The sequence below is a fragment of the Phodopus roborovskii genome, unplaced genomic scaffold (assembly GCF_943737965.1).
Source record: "Phodopus roborovskii unplaced genomic scaffold, PHOROB, whole genome shotgun sequence".
In the NCBI taxonomy this organism is placed as follows: domain Eukaryota; kingdom Metazoa; phylum Chordata; class Mammalia; order Rodentia; family Cricetidae; genus Phodopus; species Phodopus roborovskii.
Window position 1 is genome coordinate 4,936,163 of NW_026126447.1, and position 16,338 is coordinate 4,952,500.

General features: G+C 36.1%; 1 protein-coding gene across 1 annotated transcript in view; it reads right to left on the minus strand.

The window, feature by feature from the left end:
• The window catches only part of Brinp1 (BMP/retinoic acid inducible neural specific 1), a 185,766-nt gene that overhangs the window by 46,698 nt on the left and 122,730 nt on the right, over window positions 1–16,338 (minus strand). Inside the window, exons 4-5 of the mRNA XM_051188034.1 lie at window positions 15,609–15,778; window positions 12,355–12,460 (exon numbers count right to left, since the gene is read on the minus strand). Of these exons, the coding sequence (XP_051043991.1) occupies window positions 12,355–12,460; window positions 15,609–15,778 (276 nt within the window). The remainder of the gene's footprint in view (window positions 1–12,354; window positions 12,461–15,608; window positions 15,779–16,338) is intronic.

The window sequence follows — 16,338 nt, forward strand, 5'->3', positions numbered from 1 at the left end:
TTAAGTTATGAACATGTAAAGTGAAAGAAGCTTGACTGGAAAATAGAATATTCTTCAAGCCTACTTATTTGAAAATGAGACAGAATAAGATGAGGAATGACTGCTAAATAGGTATATGACTTGTGTTGGCAACATGAAAAGTTTCTGAAATCTGTTATTATATCTGCATAGCATTCGGAGTACAATCAATGCCACATCTTAAGTTGAACATCCTGAAAGTGGCCCTGATGTTATTATTTGTTTATTTTACTATAGTTTAAAAATATAATTCAATGAAAATTAACTTTTCAGTTCCAACTAATTTAAATTACTTGACATTTATTGAGCAGCTACTATATGCTAAATGCTATGCAGCTCAGACAGAAATGAACAATAAGCAACTAAATTTGGTGCTGGTAAGCTGATTCATCCATTATGAGCACTTGTTACTCTTCCAGATGACCAACATTTGGTTGCCTGGACCCAAAATAAGCATCTCTCAAATATCTGCAACTCCAGAGAATCTAATGTCTGCTCCTGCCTATGTGACCACCTACCTGTACATGCTTGGCTCACACACATGCTACACACAAACACACACACACACACACAGCTAAAACATATTTTATTTTATTTTTTATTACCACTATTTTGCTTTGTTTTTGGTTTTTCAAGACAGGGTTCATTTCTGTTTAGTAATCCAAACTTTTTTCTTGAATCAAACTTTTGTATAAGGGCAATAGATAAAGTCCCAATTATAGAATGAGAGGCAGATGAAGCAACATGGCTTTCTCTGAAAAGGCAACAGAGTTCAACAGTATAGCAATGCCAGAGGAAAGGAGAGACTTTTTAAAGAATACTGTTTATTTGAAAAATCTCTGCGATGTGAAAGTACATATGGGAATCTTACGTGTGGAAAGGTTTAAATGGGGTGAAAGTGGGGGAGGGGAATGAAAATTTAAAGGGTTATGAAAGGTTACATAAAACTGTTGTGTAAACTCATCAAAAATTTAACTAAGAAGCAAACAAAAAATTGAACAGAAGTACCATGCAAGAGTGGATAATGCTGTTAATGAAAGTTCCAATACCAGGTGTAGAATGCATCTCCAAAAATTGTTATCCAGGGAATTGCCCTTGTTTGAGGTTGCCCACCAAAACAGGATGGTAGAACCCTATTTCTGAACACCACATCCACACAAAGACACAGATAGACACACACAGACACACAAACACACACACGATGCCCTGTGCCTTCAAAGCAGTGCAGTGCTGGTATCCCTCAGGTAACCAACAAAAGGTCATAGTATTAAAGATAATTCATTATAATATAGTAGAAAACAGAACAATTGTGGAATAATTGGCCTGTTCATTCAATCATCCTTTCTTTCATTAATTTATCCAAATCATGTTTTCTGAGCAACATTTATAAAGACATCATAGATTCTTTGTCCTGGAATGGCAGAGATTTTTTTTCCTTTATAGTAGCACTGTAAATGCATTAATGGAAATGCTTTAATGGGGAGTCATATTAGAAACAGATTTTTTTTTAATGACAAATATTCCAAAGAAGCACTGAAGGTCTTGAAAGGGGAACAGCAGCATTTGATGCAGCTTTGAGAAGACCACACTCACTGATTTAGTGAGATGGGGCATCAAGTGTTATCAGAAGCTAGAAGAGTTGCCTGGCAATCATAAAAATGATCCAGCCTTACATACTGTGACCTTCACCCCCCTCCCATCCATCTTCCTCTATTACGAATGAAAGAAGCTAATAACTACACTCCATTTTCACTGGAACTTAAAATAGAATATGCCATTGTATCTAGGATGCCATTCATCACAAAGCATACCATTGTTTTATGTACACTATGCAAAGAATACCATGCCAATTTAACTGACAAACCATCAGTTATAAGCAGCAATCCAACTGCAGAGATAATGTAATCTGAAACCATGCAAACTAAATCCTATGAAGAGTAATCATGAAGTCCAACAAAATATCGTCCATTCCTTATGTATGAACTCACCCACATAGGAATCCATTTTCTCTTTTTCCTCAATTCAGAATGGACAGGATCATCTATCTATGTTAGATGATTCCAGTTATACACAAAATGCCACTTACTCTTGAATGCTCAACTTTGATCCTACAATCACTTCCTCATGCCTAGAACATCAGTCTTTCCCTGTCTACAGAATAATCCGCATAGCAAAATAAATGTTTTGTTGCTTCTGCATTAAAGAAGGATAAAAAAAATTACTTGACACCACAATCCAGGATACTGCATTATTCAACACAATAGTAATTCACACAAAAATTCTTCGTACTTAGTATCTCATTATGCCAAAGCAAGGAAACATTTCTCCTCCAGGTTACATATACCTCACTCTTGCTTCATCCAATATTCATTTCTTAGTCCTTTCCAGTCTTACATCAGCAGCATCATTCTCCACATTTCAACACTATCTTTCTTTCTTTCTTTCTTTTTTTTTTAAACTTCTTTATTTGTTGTGTATGTATGTGTCTTTATGGGTACAGGTATGTTTGGCCATGGAGACAAATATGGAGGCCTGAGTTAGAATATTTTCCTAAATCCTATTAACAACTAATATTTTAAAAGGGCCACTTCTTTAATTTGGAATTTAATATTTCAGCTAGATAGGTTGGACAAGGTGTTTTGGATATAAGTTTATCTGCGTGCTTCCAAAGTTCATGTCCTCAACCTTGTACACTTACCCACTGATACATCTGTCAAAAACATTTCACACTTGACTTTGTAGTACTGAACTCTCAGATTACTGCCTTGCTGAATAGCTACTACTTAGTCTCTCTCTCTCTGTCTGTCTTTTTCTCTCTAACATTTCCATCAGTATATTTACAAATGACATACACATAAATGGGTTCGAGAGTTGTCACCGTCACCGAGTTTAGTTTGTTTTTTTTTTTTTTTTTTTTTTTTTTCCCCAGATATGGTCTCTCAATAGCTTGGAATTTGTGTAATACACTAGGTCAATTAGTGAAGTGAACCTCGTATTTCCTCTTGTGCTCACCTCCCCAGCATTGAATTTAGAAGCACATGGCATCATTTCCACATTTACCTTTTATATAGATTCTGGAGATTGATCTCAGGTCCTTATGCTTACAAAGCAAGCTCTTCTCCCCCTGAACAACTGCACCGAGCCCATGTTTTCCCTTGCATTGTTGCTTCTTATTCTCTTATTTTTCATCTTTCAATGCTTTCATCATCATAGCTAACCATCCTAACCTATCTATGTTAAATTCTCTGTGGCTCAATGATTGTATTCTTTTTTATTTTTCCATAGTCATATTCTCTCCAAATATAATCTTGTCCAATTTCAGTATTTCTATATTAATTGAGACCTTAGCTTTCTTCTCTGACATTCTAAATATACTGCCAATCTCCATTTGTTTAATAAATTAGTCAACTTTAGGTTCAAATTAAATTTCTCATAGCTCATCAAAAAATATCCCTCATACAAACTTCTAATGTCCAAAACAGTGGCAGTAACATTACAAGCTCTTGTTCTGAACTTGGAGGTTACTTTCAATTTATTTTGCTTTTTTACAATCTTTTTCTACCTTGTTTCCAAATATTGTCAGTATTGTGTCTAAGAATATATCCATAACTCCTCCAACTACTCACTAACTTCATTGTAACTATCATAGACACCATCCTCTCATACATTAATAAGTAAACTAACATTTAGGTCCATGCTTTCATCATGAACAGGCTTTCTATCCAATATCCATAGTGATCCATTTAAACTACAAACCAGATCAAGTTACTTTGCCTAAATTTATAAAGGTTTCTCAGTTTATCCAGATAAAATTTAAACTGAAATCTTTTCTATGGTTTACACTTTGCAAAAACTATTCCTATGTGTTCTCTGGGTGTGAAAAAAAGACATTCTTGGTTTATGTGTTATTGTCTGTTTCCACTCTATCCACACACTGAGCATAAGCTCTAAAATGACACACAGAACTCATTCACTGTTTTCTGTCCAGTCCTTGAACCTGCATTTGACATATAGTGGGTGCTAAATTAAAACTGCTGAATGAACACTTGAATTTATGAGTATATAAATTTGACGCCATCCATAGCTTTCATAAAAATATTCTGTCTGCATCCATTTCCATAATATCAAGCTACTGAGGCAGAGTGCTTTTGTCTTTATACTTTATCAGATGGCAACTACATTAAATTACATGACCATGTTGGCAAAATATGTGAATGGCTTCTTGAGGGGAGAATGAAAAAATAAGAAGTTATCATTATACCATTATTGCTGTTACTGGTAGTTTGGTTGTTGCTGGTATGACTATTTATAGACTGATTTTTCTGTCATCTTTTCACTCATTTTTAATCTCTGCATCCAAATTTCTTTTGTTTTTGCTCTCTTTCTTTCCTTTTTTTTTTTTTTTTTTTTTAATGTTTTGGTGAACATTTTATGTTACACCACATGGAGTGCAAGTTCATTCAAGGGTTCATTTCATCTTCAGTCTTCCCAAATCAACCTCAGAGGTATCTTCCATCCCAGCCTAATTCAAAGAAATGAGAGAGAGAGAGAGAAGACTATAGAACTACATAATTTTAAGGAGGAGCCATGAGGCTAGGATGTGTAAGTAAAAATTCCAACTCAAATCCTTATTGAGCAAGTGAAACTCAGTTTTTTCATCTGCAAAATAAGGGTATTATTTGTATCTTCTGTGTAAGAACCCTGTGAAGACTAAAAGTCACAAATAATAAAATAAATGAAACAATTTAGAATATCAAAAAGCAAACATTATTTTTAACAAAAATACATTGGCACAGTCCCTGAATCACTGAATACATGATAACTGTCTTTAGTACTGTCTCATCTACACGCAGTTCCATGATCTAATTCTGACTGAGCTGAACTCTCTTCTGTGCCTCCACTCTATTTACCATTTCTCTTTGCAGAAGTGTCACGATAGAGTGAACTATTGAATAAATGTTGAATAAATGCATAATGAACATATAGAAATGCATACATATAAATAATGTGTGCTTAACTGTATGGATTTTCAAAACAAACACACCCATGTAAAACTTGGTAGTCTAAGGAATAAATTACTAGTACCCCAGGGACTTCATTCCTTTTCTTTAAGTCACTGTACCATTTGTCTTCCCTAAAGTTTCCACTATTTCTTTGGTATTTAAAACTATGTGATCTTATAGTTTTGGGTCAGTATAGGAAGAGAATCATTCATCATGCACACATTTTATGTCTACCTTATTTTCCTTTCAGTGTTAAATTTGTGGGATGATTCCATACTGCTGTATGAAACAGTAGTATTTTCCTGCTGTATGGGGAGTTGTGCTATGAATGTATTAATTTTCTTGTGGCTGAACATACATTTTAATGGTTTCCATTTTTTTTTTTTTTTTTTTTTTTTTTGCTATTTTGAATGAATTTTCTGTGAACATTCATGACTTTCTGTCTTTCTGTGAACTTGGACACAGTTCTCTTGGCAAATCCCTACAAGTTGAAATTTCTGGGTCACAGCCAAAGGATATATGCAATTTTTAGTACATATCAAGAGTTTTCCAAAATGGTTCTAACTAATTTATGCTTCCCCTGGAAATGCCTGTAAGCACCCATGCCTTCAGTTATCATTTTTTGATACTGTCAGTATTTTTCATTTGTGGCATGGAATATTATTAACTTGTATTAAATGGTGGTTTTCATCTTTTTTTTTTTTTTCATATGTTGAATATATTTTCAGATGCTCTAGAGACTCTTGCTTGTGAAGTATTTGGATATGTTTTATCCATTTTCTTTTTTTGCCAGGCTAACTTCCTTACTCTAGTATCATGTAGATGTTCTTCATACATTTTATAAGAACTTTTCTTCACGCATTGTGCTGCTAACACTTATATTCTATAAATAGTATATTCCATAAAGAGTTTAACATTATTGTGTTCAAGCTTCAATATTCTCTTTTCTACTGAGCATTTCTAGATCATTGGATGACAATTTATTCAAATGTCATGTCATAGTCTTCTGTCTTGTAAGAAGCTCCTTTGATTCCCTTTAATATCTTTGGTTATGGCTCCTTCCCCTGGACAGATAATATGAACAATCATTTTTCCCCCTAAGTATGCACAGTGTATATATTACTTTCACTCTTTTTGTTACAGTATATATTATCTTGAATCAGAGATGTTTGTCTGTCCATCTTCACGGTAGCTGTCCCACATCACACTGATCCAATTATCCAAATGCTTCAGTGTCTTGTTATTGAAACTGAGTCATAATGCCTCCTAAGAATCTCTGGAATTGGTCTATTTCTCCATCTCAATTTCTGAACTTAATAGCCTCAACTATCACATAAATCATCTTCCTTGCTCTGCCCATACAGAGAAACAATGACCTTCTAATGTATAGCTCTCTTCATGCAATACTTCTTTGAAAACTTTTCTACTGTCCACTTCTCTTCAATTTGTATTCAGTTCATTAGTGTGCAGCAGAAACTCCATAGATGTTTAAATCTTATTGTGTTTCTTTCTCACCACTGAGCCTTCTATTTTAATCTCATAAGACTTTTTTTTTTTTTCTTGAATGTGCCTTTATAAGGACTCTTCTTTCGGCCTCTGCAGCTATGCCCCAACCTTCTCACTTATCCTTCAGGTTTCATGCTCTGTATATTTCTCAAAGGAATAATCCTCCACAAACTCCGATAATCTGATACCATGTAACAGCCCCCATAATCTTCTCTGTTAAAATCTACTATATTTATTGTTTGTATTTTCCCCTCTCTCTGAAAATAAGGTTTCCTTGAGTTAGAACCCATGTTACTCTGGATCCTCATTCTAACAATTTGCTTATCTTATTACTCAAATCATAAACTCATAGGTCATACTATAAAAATATGTCATTTAATCATAGAACATATGTAGAGGTAGATACATATACAGTAGCTATAGATAAAATATAGAATCAAATGTAGATACACTGGCTTAACCTTATCAGTGTTCAGAAATGTAGTCTAATTTGAGATTTGAGCCACATTGCAGTAAAGATTTGATAATTCCTCATTATATATAAGTCACAATCAGCTTTTAGAACAGATTTACTTAAAAATCTTCATGTCAGGAGATCAGGAGCATGGAGGCTGGAAGGGAAGTGTGGAGAACATGAGGGAATGGGATGGTCAAGATAGGGGAAGGACCAAGAAGGAGAGCAAGGAAAGAGCTATCTTTATAGAGGGAACCATTACAGGGTTAGCGAGAAACCTGTAATTAGGGAAATGCTCAGGAATCTACAAGGATGAGCCCAGTGAAGATTCTAAGCAATAGTGTAGAGGGTGCCTTAACTGGACTTCCTTGGTAGTCAGATTAATGATTAACTTCATTGTCATCATATAAACTTCATCTAGTAACTGATGGAAGCAAATACAGATATCTGCAGCTTAACACTGGGCCAATCTCCCAGAGTCCAGCACAAGAGAGGGTAGAGAGACAATATGAGCAAATGAATCAAGACTGTGATGGGGAAAGCCACAGAAATAGCTGACCCATGCAAGTGGGAGCTCACTGACTCTGGACTGACAGCTGGGAAATCTGCATAGGAATGAACTAGGCCTCCTGAATGTGGATGACAGTTGTTTGGCTTAGGCAGTTTATGAGGCCACTGGCAATTGGACCAGGATTGATCTCTAGTACATGAAATGGCTTTTTGGAGCCCATTCATTATGGAGGGATATGTTGCCCAGCCTAGATACAGGGGTGGGGTGGGGGTTGGGGAGGACCTTGGTCCTGCCTCAATGTGAAGTGACAGGCTTCATTGTCTCCCCATGGAAGACCTCACCCTTTCTGAGGAGTGGATAGGGGATGGTGTGAGGGAACATGGGAGGTGAAGGAGGAGAGGGAGGAAAAATTGGGATTGGGATTTGTATATAAAATTTTTTAAAAAGTGGTATTTTTGTTGTTTTTGTTTTGTTTTTAAGGAAAGTTGAACAACACTGGAAGCTGTCCTCTAGCTTCCAAGTATATGTGTACATTCCGACATGAACACACCCTTGTGAAGTTACAGATTCTGGGGGATATAAAACAATGGTAGAAAACTTGCCCAGTCACATACCCAAAGGATGTACACTCAACACAAGGTCATTTGCTCAATTACGATCATCACAGCATTATTTATAATAGTGAGAACCTGTAAGCAGCCTCGATGCCCATTAACCAAAGAATGGATGAAGAAAATGTGCTGTTTATTCAGAAGAATATTACTCAGTGGTAAAAACAATGATATAATGAAATTTGCAGGCAAATACATGGAACAGCACATCCTGAGTGAGGTAACACAGACTCAGAAAGACAAACACACATGGTATACATTCACTCCTAAGTGGATATTAGATGTAAAGCAAAGGCTATAATTCACAACTCCAGAGAAGCTAGGTAAAAAGAGGGACCCACATGGAAGACACCAGGAAGGGAAAATAGTTAAAAATCTCCTGGGTATACTGGGAGGCAGATAGAAGGAAGGAGATGGGGAATGGGAACTTGGGAGATCAAGAAGACTGAATAGAGGGAGGGACTAAAGGCAGAAAGCAATGAAAGAGGTGACTTGATATAGAGAGCCATTGTGGAGTTAGAAGGAAACCTGGTACTAGACAAATTCTTAGGAATCTACATGGATAACCCTTGCTAAGACCACCTAGCAATAGTGGAGAGGCTTTAGGAAAGGTTGTTCAACTTTAACCAGATAAGTGACTACCCTAACTGTCATCACAGAACTTATATCCAGTAAATATTAGAAAATATACAGTGACTCACAGCCAAGCACTGGGTTGAGCTCCTGGAGATCAGTTGAAGAGGGGGAGGAGTGATAATATGAACAAGGTGGGGTGAGGACAAGAGCATGATGGGGAATACCACAGAGACAGCCGACCCAAGATCAACAGAAGTCATAGACTAAGAACTGTCAGCTGGGGTACCTGCATAGGAACCGAACTAGATCTTCTGAATGTGGGTGACAGTTATGACACTTGGTGGTGGGTGGGAGGAAGTAAGCTAGCAATGGCACCAGGACCTAGCCTAGGGGCATGAACATTTTTGTGGAGGCCACCCCTTATGGTTGGTTACCTTACTCAGCATTCATACAGGGTAGGAGGGGCTTGGTCCTGCCTCAACTAGATATGCCAGACTTTATTGACTCCACAAGGAAGTTCTTATCTGGTCTGAGGAGTGGTGGGAAGGGTGAAGTCAGGGAGGATGTGGGAAAGAAGAAGAGGGAGTGGGAACTGGGATTGGTATATAAAATGAAAAATATTTTTAACAAATTAAAATATCAGAACAAAAGCCTGACAAGAAAAAAAGACCATGCCCAACATGCTTAAGTTTCCATATTTTCAAAAATAAAGAAAATATAAGGCAAAAACATGGATTTTTAATTTTATTAAAACAAATACTCTTTATTTGCACTTTAATATTTACTTGTGCATGTCTGAGGCTACCTTCACTGTCAACTTGACAAACTGGGCAGAAGAACTTTTATTTAAGAATTATATCATATTGGCCTATAGACATAAATATATATATATATATATATATATATGTATATATATATATATATATATATGGTATTTCCTTGACCAGACCACTGTATGTGTACCATCCCTAGGCAGGTAAGCCTGCAGTGCTCTATATGAAAGGTAGCTGAAGAAGAACAAGAACATGGGCTCTCTTTTAGTTCTTGCCTCCAGTTCCTTCCCTGAATTCCCTTGGGGATTGTGACCTGGGTACTGTAAGGTAAAACAAACACTTTCTTCTCTAAAAAACAAACCGACAGACAACAACAACAAAAACCATCAACTAAGTAATGCTTAACCTCTATAAAATTACAGAATTTACACTATGTAACTTCTTGTAACACTTCACTAACAGGAAACTACTGTTATCAGCAAGTGGCACATTCTGTTTGGACAGGAATGTGCCTCAAGCATTCAATTTGGGGACTGAGTGTCTTGTTCAACAATTAACATGTATATCATTGGCCTGAAGTTTTAGTTCTGTTTCTTAAGGATCAGAAAAAGAAAAAAGGTTCATACAATGAAGTAAATCCAGAATACTCTTATTTCTCTCCTACTATGAAGCCTAGCTTATTTTGTCCACATTAAAGAAGATAACCTTTTTCTAAAAGTCACTTCTTCAAGTTTCTGCAGACAGATCCTTTGGGCCTCAAGTAAACCTTTGTTCTTATTCCTGGAGACCTTTCTCTAGACATTCCAGTTTCCCAACATAATTTTTAATGTCAAATATTTGCATATGGACCCATCCTTTAGCACAACTATGACCAATCTAGAGGAGAACAGGTCTGCCAAGTTATTCCTGTGTGAAGACACAGTAATGACATCCATGGAAGTCCTAGGTTTTATATTGCAGGATCTTATAGAGAAGTATGTTGAGAGGGAAGCAATTTAAAACTTAAAATGAAGCTCCATACATAATTTGAAAAAGAAAATGTGAGGGCACAGATGAAAAAATATTACTGAACCTTAAGCTTTACTGAATTCACAGTAAATTAGACTCTAATCATCATGCAAACGTCAAACTTTTCCTTAGTAGTAACATATGATTTGTTTTACTAAGTTTATTACAATTGTAGGTATAGGTTTGTGTGCCCTCAGCATGTTCAACAATTGATAAAACACTCACTGTCATCCAATCACCTAGATTAAAATCTTGAGTATCATTCCAAAGATGTGCTGTAGGTATCACATGAACTAAGATGCTGAAAATTCTAGTACATCCATCCAAAAGCTATGCTTTTTGGTCATTTTCTTTTATCAAGTCATCATACCTACTATTTTCTCTACTAAAGACATTAATTATTTTAAGTATCTAAGATGGTGTGTGTGTGTGTGTGTTTAAACATTAAACAATCATACTGACACGAGTTCTCTAGGATATATTCACTGAGGATTCCCAGTGACACTATTATAACCTGCTTACACTTACACTATTTCCCATTTATTGTCTACAGCAAGTATGTGAGTAACAGAATTGTCAAGAAACCAGAACATAGAAAGAAGTCTTTTTAGGCTCTGCTAAGCTCTGTGGCTGCCAGTTTCAACCCAATTGCTCTTCATTGACATTCAAAACTATCGTGATCACATACTTTTTGGGAAGATCAGAGTTTTGCCTTCACAAAGAGAAATCATACCATATTTTCTGACTGTAAAATTAATATTTGATCACTTAAGGAAAGTTGAAAAAGCAACTAGAAACTTAAAATTGTATGTAACTTCACTCTCCCACAGTAACTTCTTTTGACATTTCAGCATTTTCTTACAGGACTAATTTTCTTCTTTTATATTGTTAAGATTGGCCAGATTGAATAAGAAATGTTGCAATTGTTAATTAATGCTAAATCATTTTTTCTTATTCTAGAAAATTATAAATAACATTGCACTACTGGACTAAGAGTACATTTTTCAGATGTGACATAATTCACTTAAACTTTACATGTGGAAAATTGATATGGTTATTTAAATTTTAAAATATACAGAGAAAGAAAAGAGAAGGTGTAATGTAGTTTTATTATAAGCTCAAAGCATAAAAGAATTATATATATATGTTAGACCAACATTAACTATGCTATACTCCTCATATATCTATCTAAAATCTTCTTTCCTCTCTAGGGTATGAATTAAAAAGTTAAAGTTACTCTTCTAAATTTGACATAAGCTGAATGAACAGAAACATTTTTTAAAAATCAAAGTATTAATCCTCATAATGATTATGGTATTAAAGGTCATACTTGAATATATCTTTCTACATATAGCCAGTATTAAACATTGTTGACTATTAACTCTGCAAAAAAGAGTACATGTATGTGTTAATTTAAAACTACAGATGATGATGCAATAAAGGAAGAAATTACAGTGAATGACACATTCTATTAAATATTCTTCTTCTTTTTTTTTTTGAGGTTTAAACATCTCCTCCCAAACTACATTTGAAATCAAATAATAAGGAAGAAATATTGATGATAAGAAATGAAACTTTAATATATAGTAGGCTTGGGCATCAACCATCTATAAATAATACTGTTTAGACTTTTTTTTATCAAAACAATCAGACAGAGCTCACACCCTCATATATTTTACCTGAAAACTAATTAATAACCATGAGCTTAAAACTCTGTATATGGTAAAATGTTCTGTATCACATCACAGCTGTCTGATTTCCATATTTCACTTTTTTTTTTTTCCTTTCCTTCCTCCCCTTCCCTCTTTTCTATGTGCCTTATTTTCCTGGTGATCTTTGGAACTAATATCACCTGCCCTTTTCTAGTGCTGTCCCTTTTCTACCAGTTTCCTACCTTGAAGGTGCAGTTTGCTTTCCGTGCTTTGTAGAAGGACGGAACTCACAGAGTCCAGATTGTCGTAGCTGTTACAGCCCAGAGGCCCAGTGCGCGTCTCTGTGACCTATAGTGGACATCAAGTGAGAAAAGCATGAGACAAGAGTCCTGGTTTGCAGCAGATCCTAAGGAGGGATTCCACACCTGGGATGTCTGCTGAATGTGTGGTCTACACCTCAAACTGTGTGGGTCTGGCTAAGCAGACTGCACGGCCAACATGATCAAACACACAGACTGAATCCATAATGTCCATTATCTCCAACCCGCATTCTCTTCAGAAGGACACACTGAGTTTTATATGAACAAATATATTAAAACACAATGATAGAATTCTAAATGCCAGCCTTTAGAATCAGGAAAAAAAAAAAAAAAAAAAAAAACCAGAAAAACAAACCATCATTAGTTTCAAGGTAGGCCATTTATTTTCTGTGTGATATAAGGACACTATTTAACTCCTCTAAGTGACAGCAAGCTCAGGCTATCACTGTCTTTAAGGGAGACTGTGCGATACATGTGAAGTCTCTTAGTGCCTGGAACAAGGAGTGTTCAATATTGCTAGCTGATTACAAATTGCCTCTGTAAATTGCATTGAGTGCATAGGCACTATTATCAGGCAAGAACAATACAATTGTCTCCTGTTTTCTAAAGAAGGTTCAGCAATAACTACAACCAGTGCCACTGTGGAGTTAAAGAAAAATCTGGATTTTATTGTGTATTTGTGACTTTGTCTTCCAATATTTGAGGTGGTGACAAAAAGGAATACCTATTTAAAATAACCTTGGAATTAAGGGTCTAGTGTATAAAGGCTCCTTCATCGCTTTATTCACCATTCTTTGGAGTTGTGCTAAAGTTTGTTCAGCTGTAAAGGTGCAGCCTCCACTGAAGGCAAAGTCAACTTACAGGAATGCCAACACATAACTTCTCTGTCATTTTCTACCTATGTAATCTTATGCTGGTGTCTTTCCCTTCATTACCTTCCAGTTTCCCTGGGTAAAGTTAGCAATGATCTTCTATAAAAGTTAAAGTGATTAATATATTAAAATTACCACCATCGCCATTTTTGTAATTATCATTATTAGTATGTGCACCTGTACACTTGTGCATATTTTGTAAGTGGAAACATACATTCCCAAGAATGTATACAGTGAACAGAGGGCAATCTCCTGAAGTTTGTTTTCTCCTTCCAAATTTATGTGGGTAGGGAGATTAGAACTAAGGTCTCCATGTCACCAGTAAGCACTTTTACTAGCTGAGCCACCTTATAGGCCTAAGGGGTCACACTTTTTTATGTGATTGGTATTTAGGATATAATAAATCAATTATTGGTAATTTCATTTTCTAAAAAGAATTTCCTTTTGTGGCAAAGAATAGTGTACTTCTTATTGAGCAAGACTTAACACCACTAACTTATTTTTACTATAGTTACCTTGTCTCTGTCAAAGGCTGCATTTCAAAAAATCTGAGAGTGAGGCAAGTTGCAGTGTGCTGATCCCTGAGACAATGACAAGAAAAGGCAAAAAACCTGCTGGGGCCAAATTGCATGTAGAAGCCAGGGTTAGTGTAAAAAAGGGATCATTGAGAGGCTTCTGGGCAATTTGTCTGAGAAATCCCTGCTCGAGAAGCATTCCAGGATGCACAGAAAAGGATTATCTCCTGACAGTACTTTAATATATCAATTCTTCCCCCCCCCCATCCAGGGGCAGAGAACCATTGGGTAATAATGAAAACCAGGCCTTTGCAGCTTCTAACTCTGATGGCTTCGTAAAGATCTGTCTCTTCATGCCAAGCTGCTTAACAGCACAACTGCCCCCACCCCAGTATATGCGATTTTCTTGGATAAGTTGATCCTTTGTCAATCTGATCTATTTCTCTCCTTACTACCTCCCTCCCCTACTGCCTTCGAAGGTTTCTCTTCTAGAGATCAATTTCTGATTCAAGAAGCCTGAGTCTAACTTGACTTTGTCTTCTGTCCCTTTTCCCTAGAGTTGTTTTAGGGATTCTTAATATGAGGCAAGATCTACATTTTATTCAGAAGTCGGGGTGAAGACTCAGAAGCAAATTGCAGGCATGATCTAGTTTAAGAAAATTTAGGACAGGAAAAAAAATCCTCGGACAAATTAATCCTTTATTTCAAGAATGTTCTCCCACATGCTCTTTATAGAGGCCATCTCTAAACTCACTGTACTGGAAATGAATCCTAAATTTCCTATACTCTAAGTCCCTGACTTGAGAATCCAGTGCCTCTATATCCAACATGTCTGCCTGACTTTGAATTAGTTAAAATTGAATCAACTTACAAATGTACTTCTTTGGTAGACATAGTCAAAGTTCAATAATCACACAGGAGTAAAGGCTACTTCCTGGCCAGCACAGACAGATATTTCCAGTATCTCACATCTTTGAAGGTTGTATTGGGATGTGTTGGTGCAAATGAGCATGACTCAGTGAGTAGTGTGCACGATTGTTCACTTGTGTAAATAAATATTTATTGGAATGCAGTGACCCATACTTGCATATGCATTGTCCATGGAGGCTTTTGTGTGATTGCAGCAGACCTGAGAAGTAGCGACAAAAATCCTGCAGATCTCAAATATTTATTACTGACATATTGCAGAAAATATTTGCTGATTCCAAGGCTAGAGTCTAGCATTTTGGCTCCTATTAATTAGGATATTCTCAAGATGAATACTTCTTAACAGAATCCTTAAAACTGTGGACCTCAGTTTTATAATCTAAAAAATAGGTGATGAGAATGGAAAAAAAATCATAAATGTTGTATAAACTAATCACTAGGGTCGCACTAACCTTATTCCTGTTAGCTCTGTGATCTTGGACAAATTATTTTACTCCTAGCTTCAGTCTCTTCAATTTGAGTGAGGATTGGACACACACACACACACACACACACACACACACACACACACACACACACACACACACACGAAAAGAAAACCAGCTATTTAAAAGAAACTGATAGGTATGTGAATAATTCTGCAACAGCCACAGCTAGAACATATTAATAAGTCAGTACTTAGGACCACTGTAATACACATACTCATTTTGTCAGAGATGATTTTGCAATATCTATCAGAGTGATTGGTTGGAGGAAAATGAGGTATCCTGATTGATATGCAAAGAATGTTTGTTATCTGCACTTAGAATGTCTGTATCATGGTTCTGTTGACTTGAGAATCGAAGTGCACCATAAACCTTACCTTGATTGCTCCAGTTGATATCTGGATCTCATGAAGCCTTCTCATAGTGCCATCACGGTCAACGAAATAGGATGATGCAAGCTGGTGCAAAGCTTCAACACTTTGAGTGGCATTCCCTGACTTCCGATCAAGGCGACTTTTGTCCATGTACATGGTCAAAGCTTCTTCTCCTGAATGGAAAAGCAAAGAAGATAAGAAAGATGCTCTAATATCAACGCAGCAGGAGGTGTTCCAGAGCTTGAATGCTGAGAGCAGGCTTAATCTCTAACCAACCTGTCCAAATAACCCTCTACCTATAAACTCAAGGGCATAGTGCAAAAGATCAAATTCAGAGTTTGCTGTAGATACCAGTAAAGCAACAACCATTGAATAAGGTTAAGACACCAAAAGTCCATCACCAAATAAAATTGTACATACATCTCAAGAGCTTACTGCTACTTCTAAGAAAGGGCATGATGGATTTCACATCGATATTCTTTCCTTATTCTTTTTTCTTCTGTTTCCTCAACCCAATTTAATTCTTCCTGTTTCTCTTCTCTATTCTTTCCTCATCATTTCCTTGCATTGATACTCCATTTCTCCTCTAACTACCCCTTATTAAATAGACAAGTGACAGATTATAGATATATAAAGATAAGCAGGTATGAGAAAAGAGAGTGAAAAGATACTTGGGTAGATGTGGGAAGGACAAGAGAGAGGAAATTGACAGAGACTTCTTAGATGATTTGTG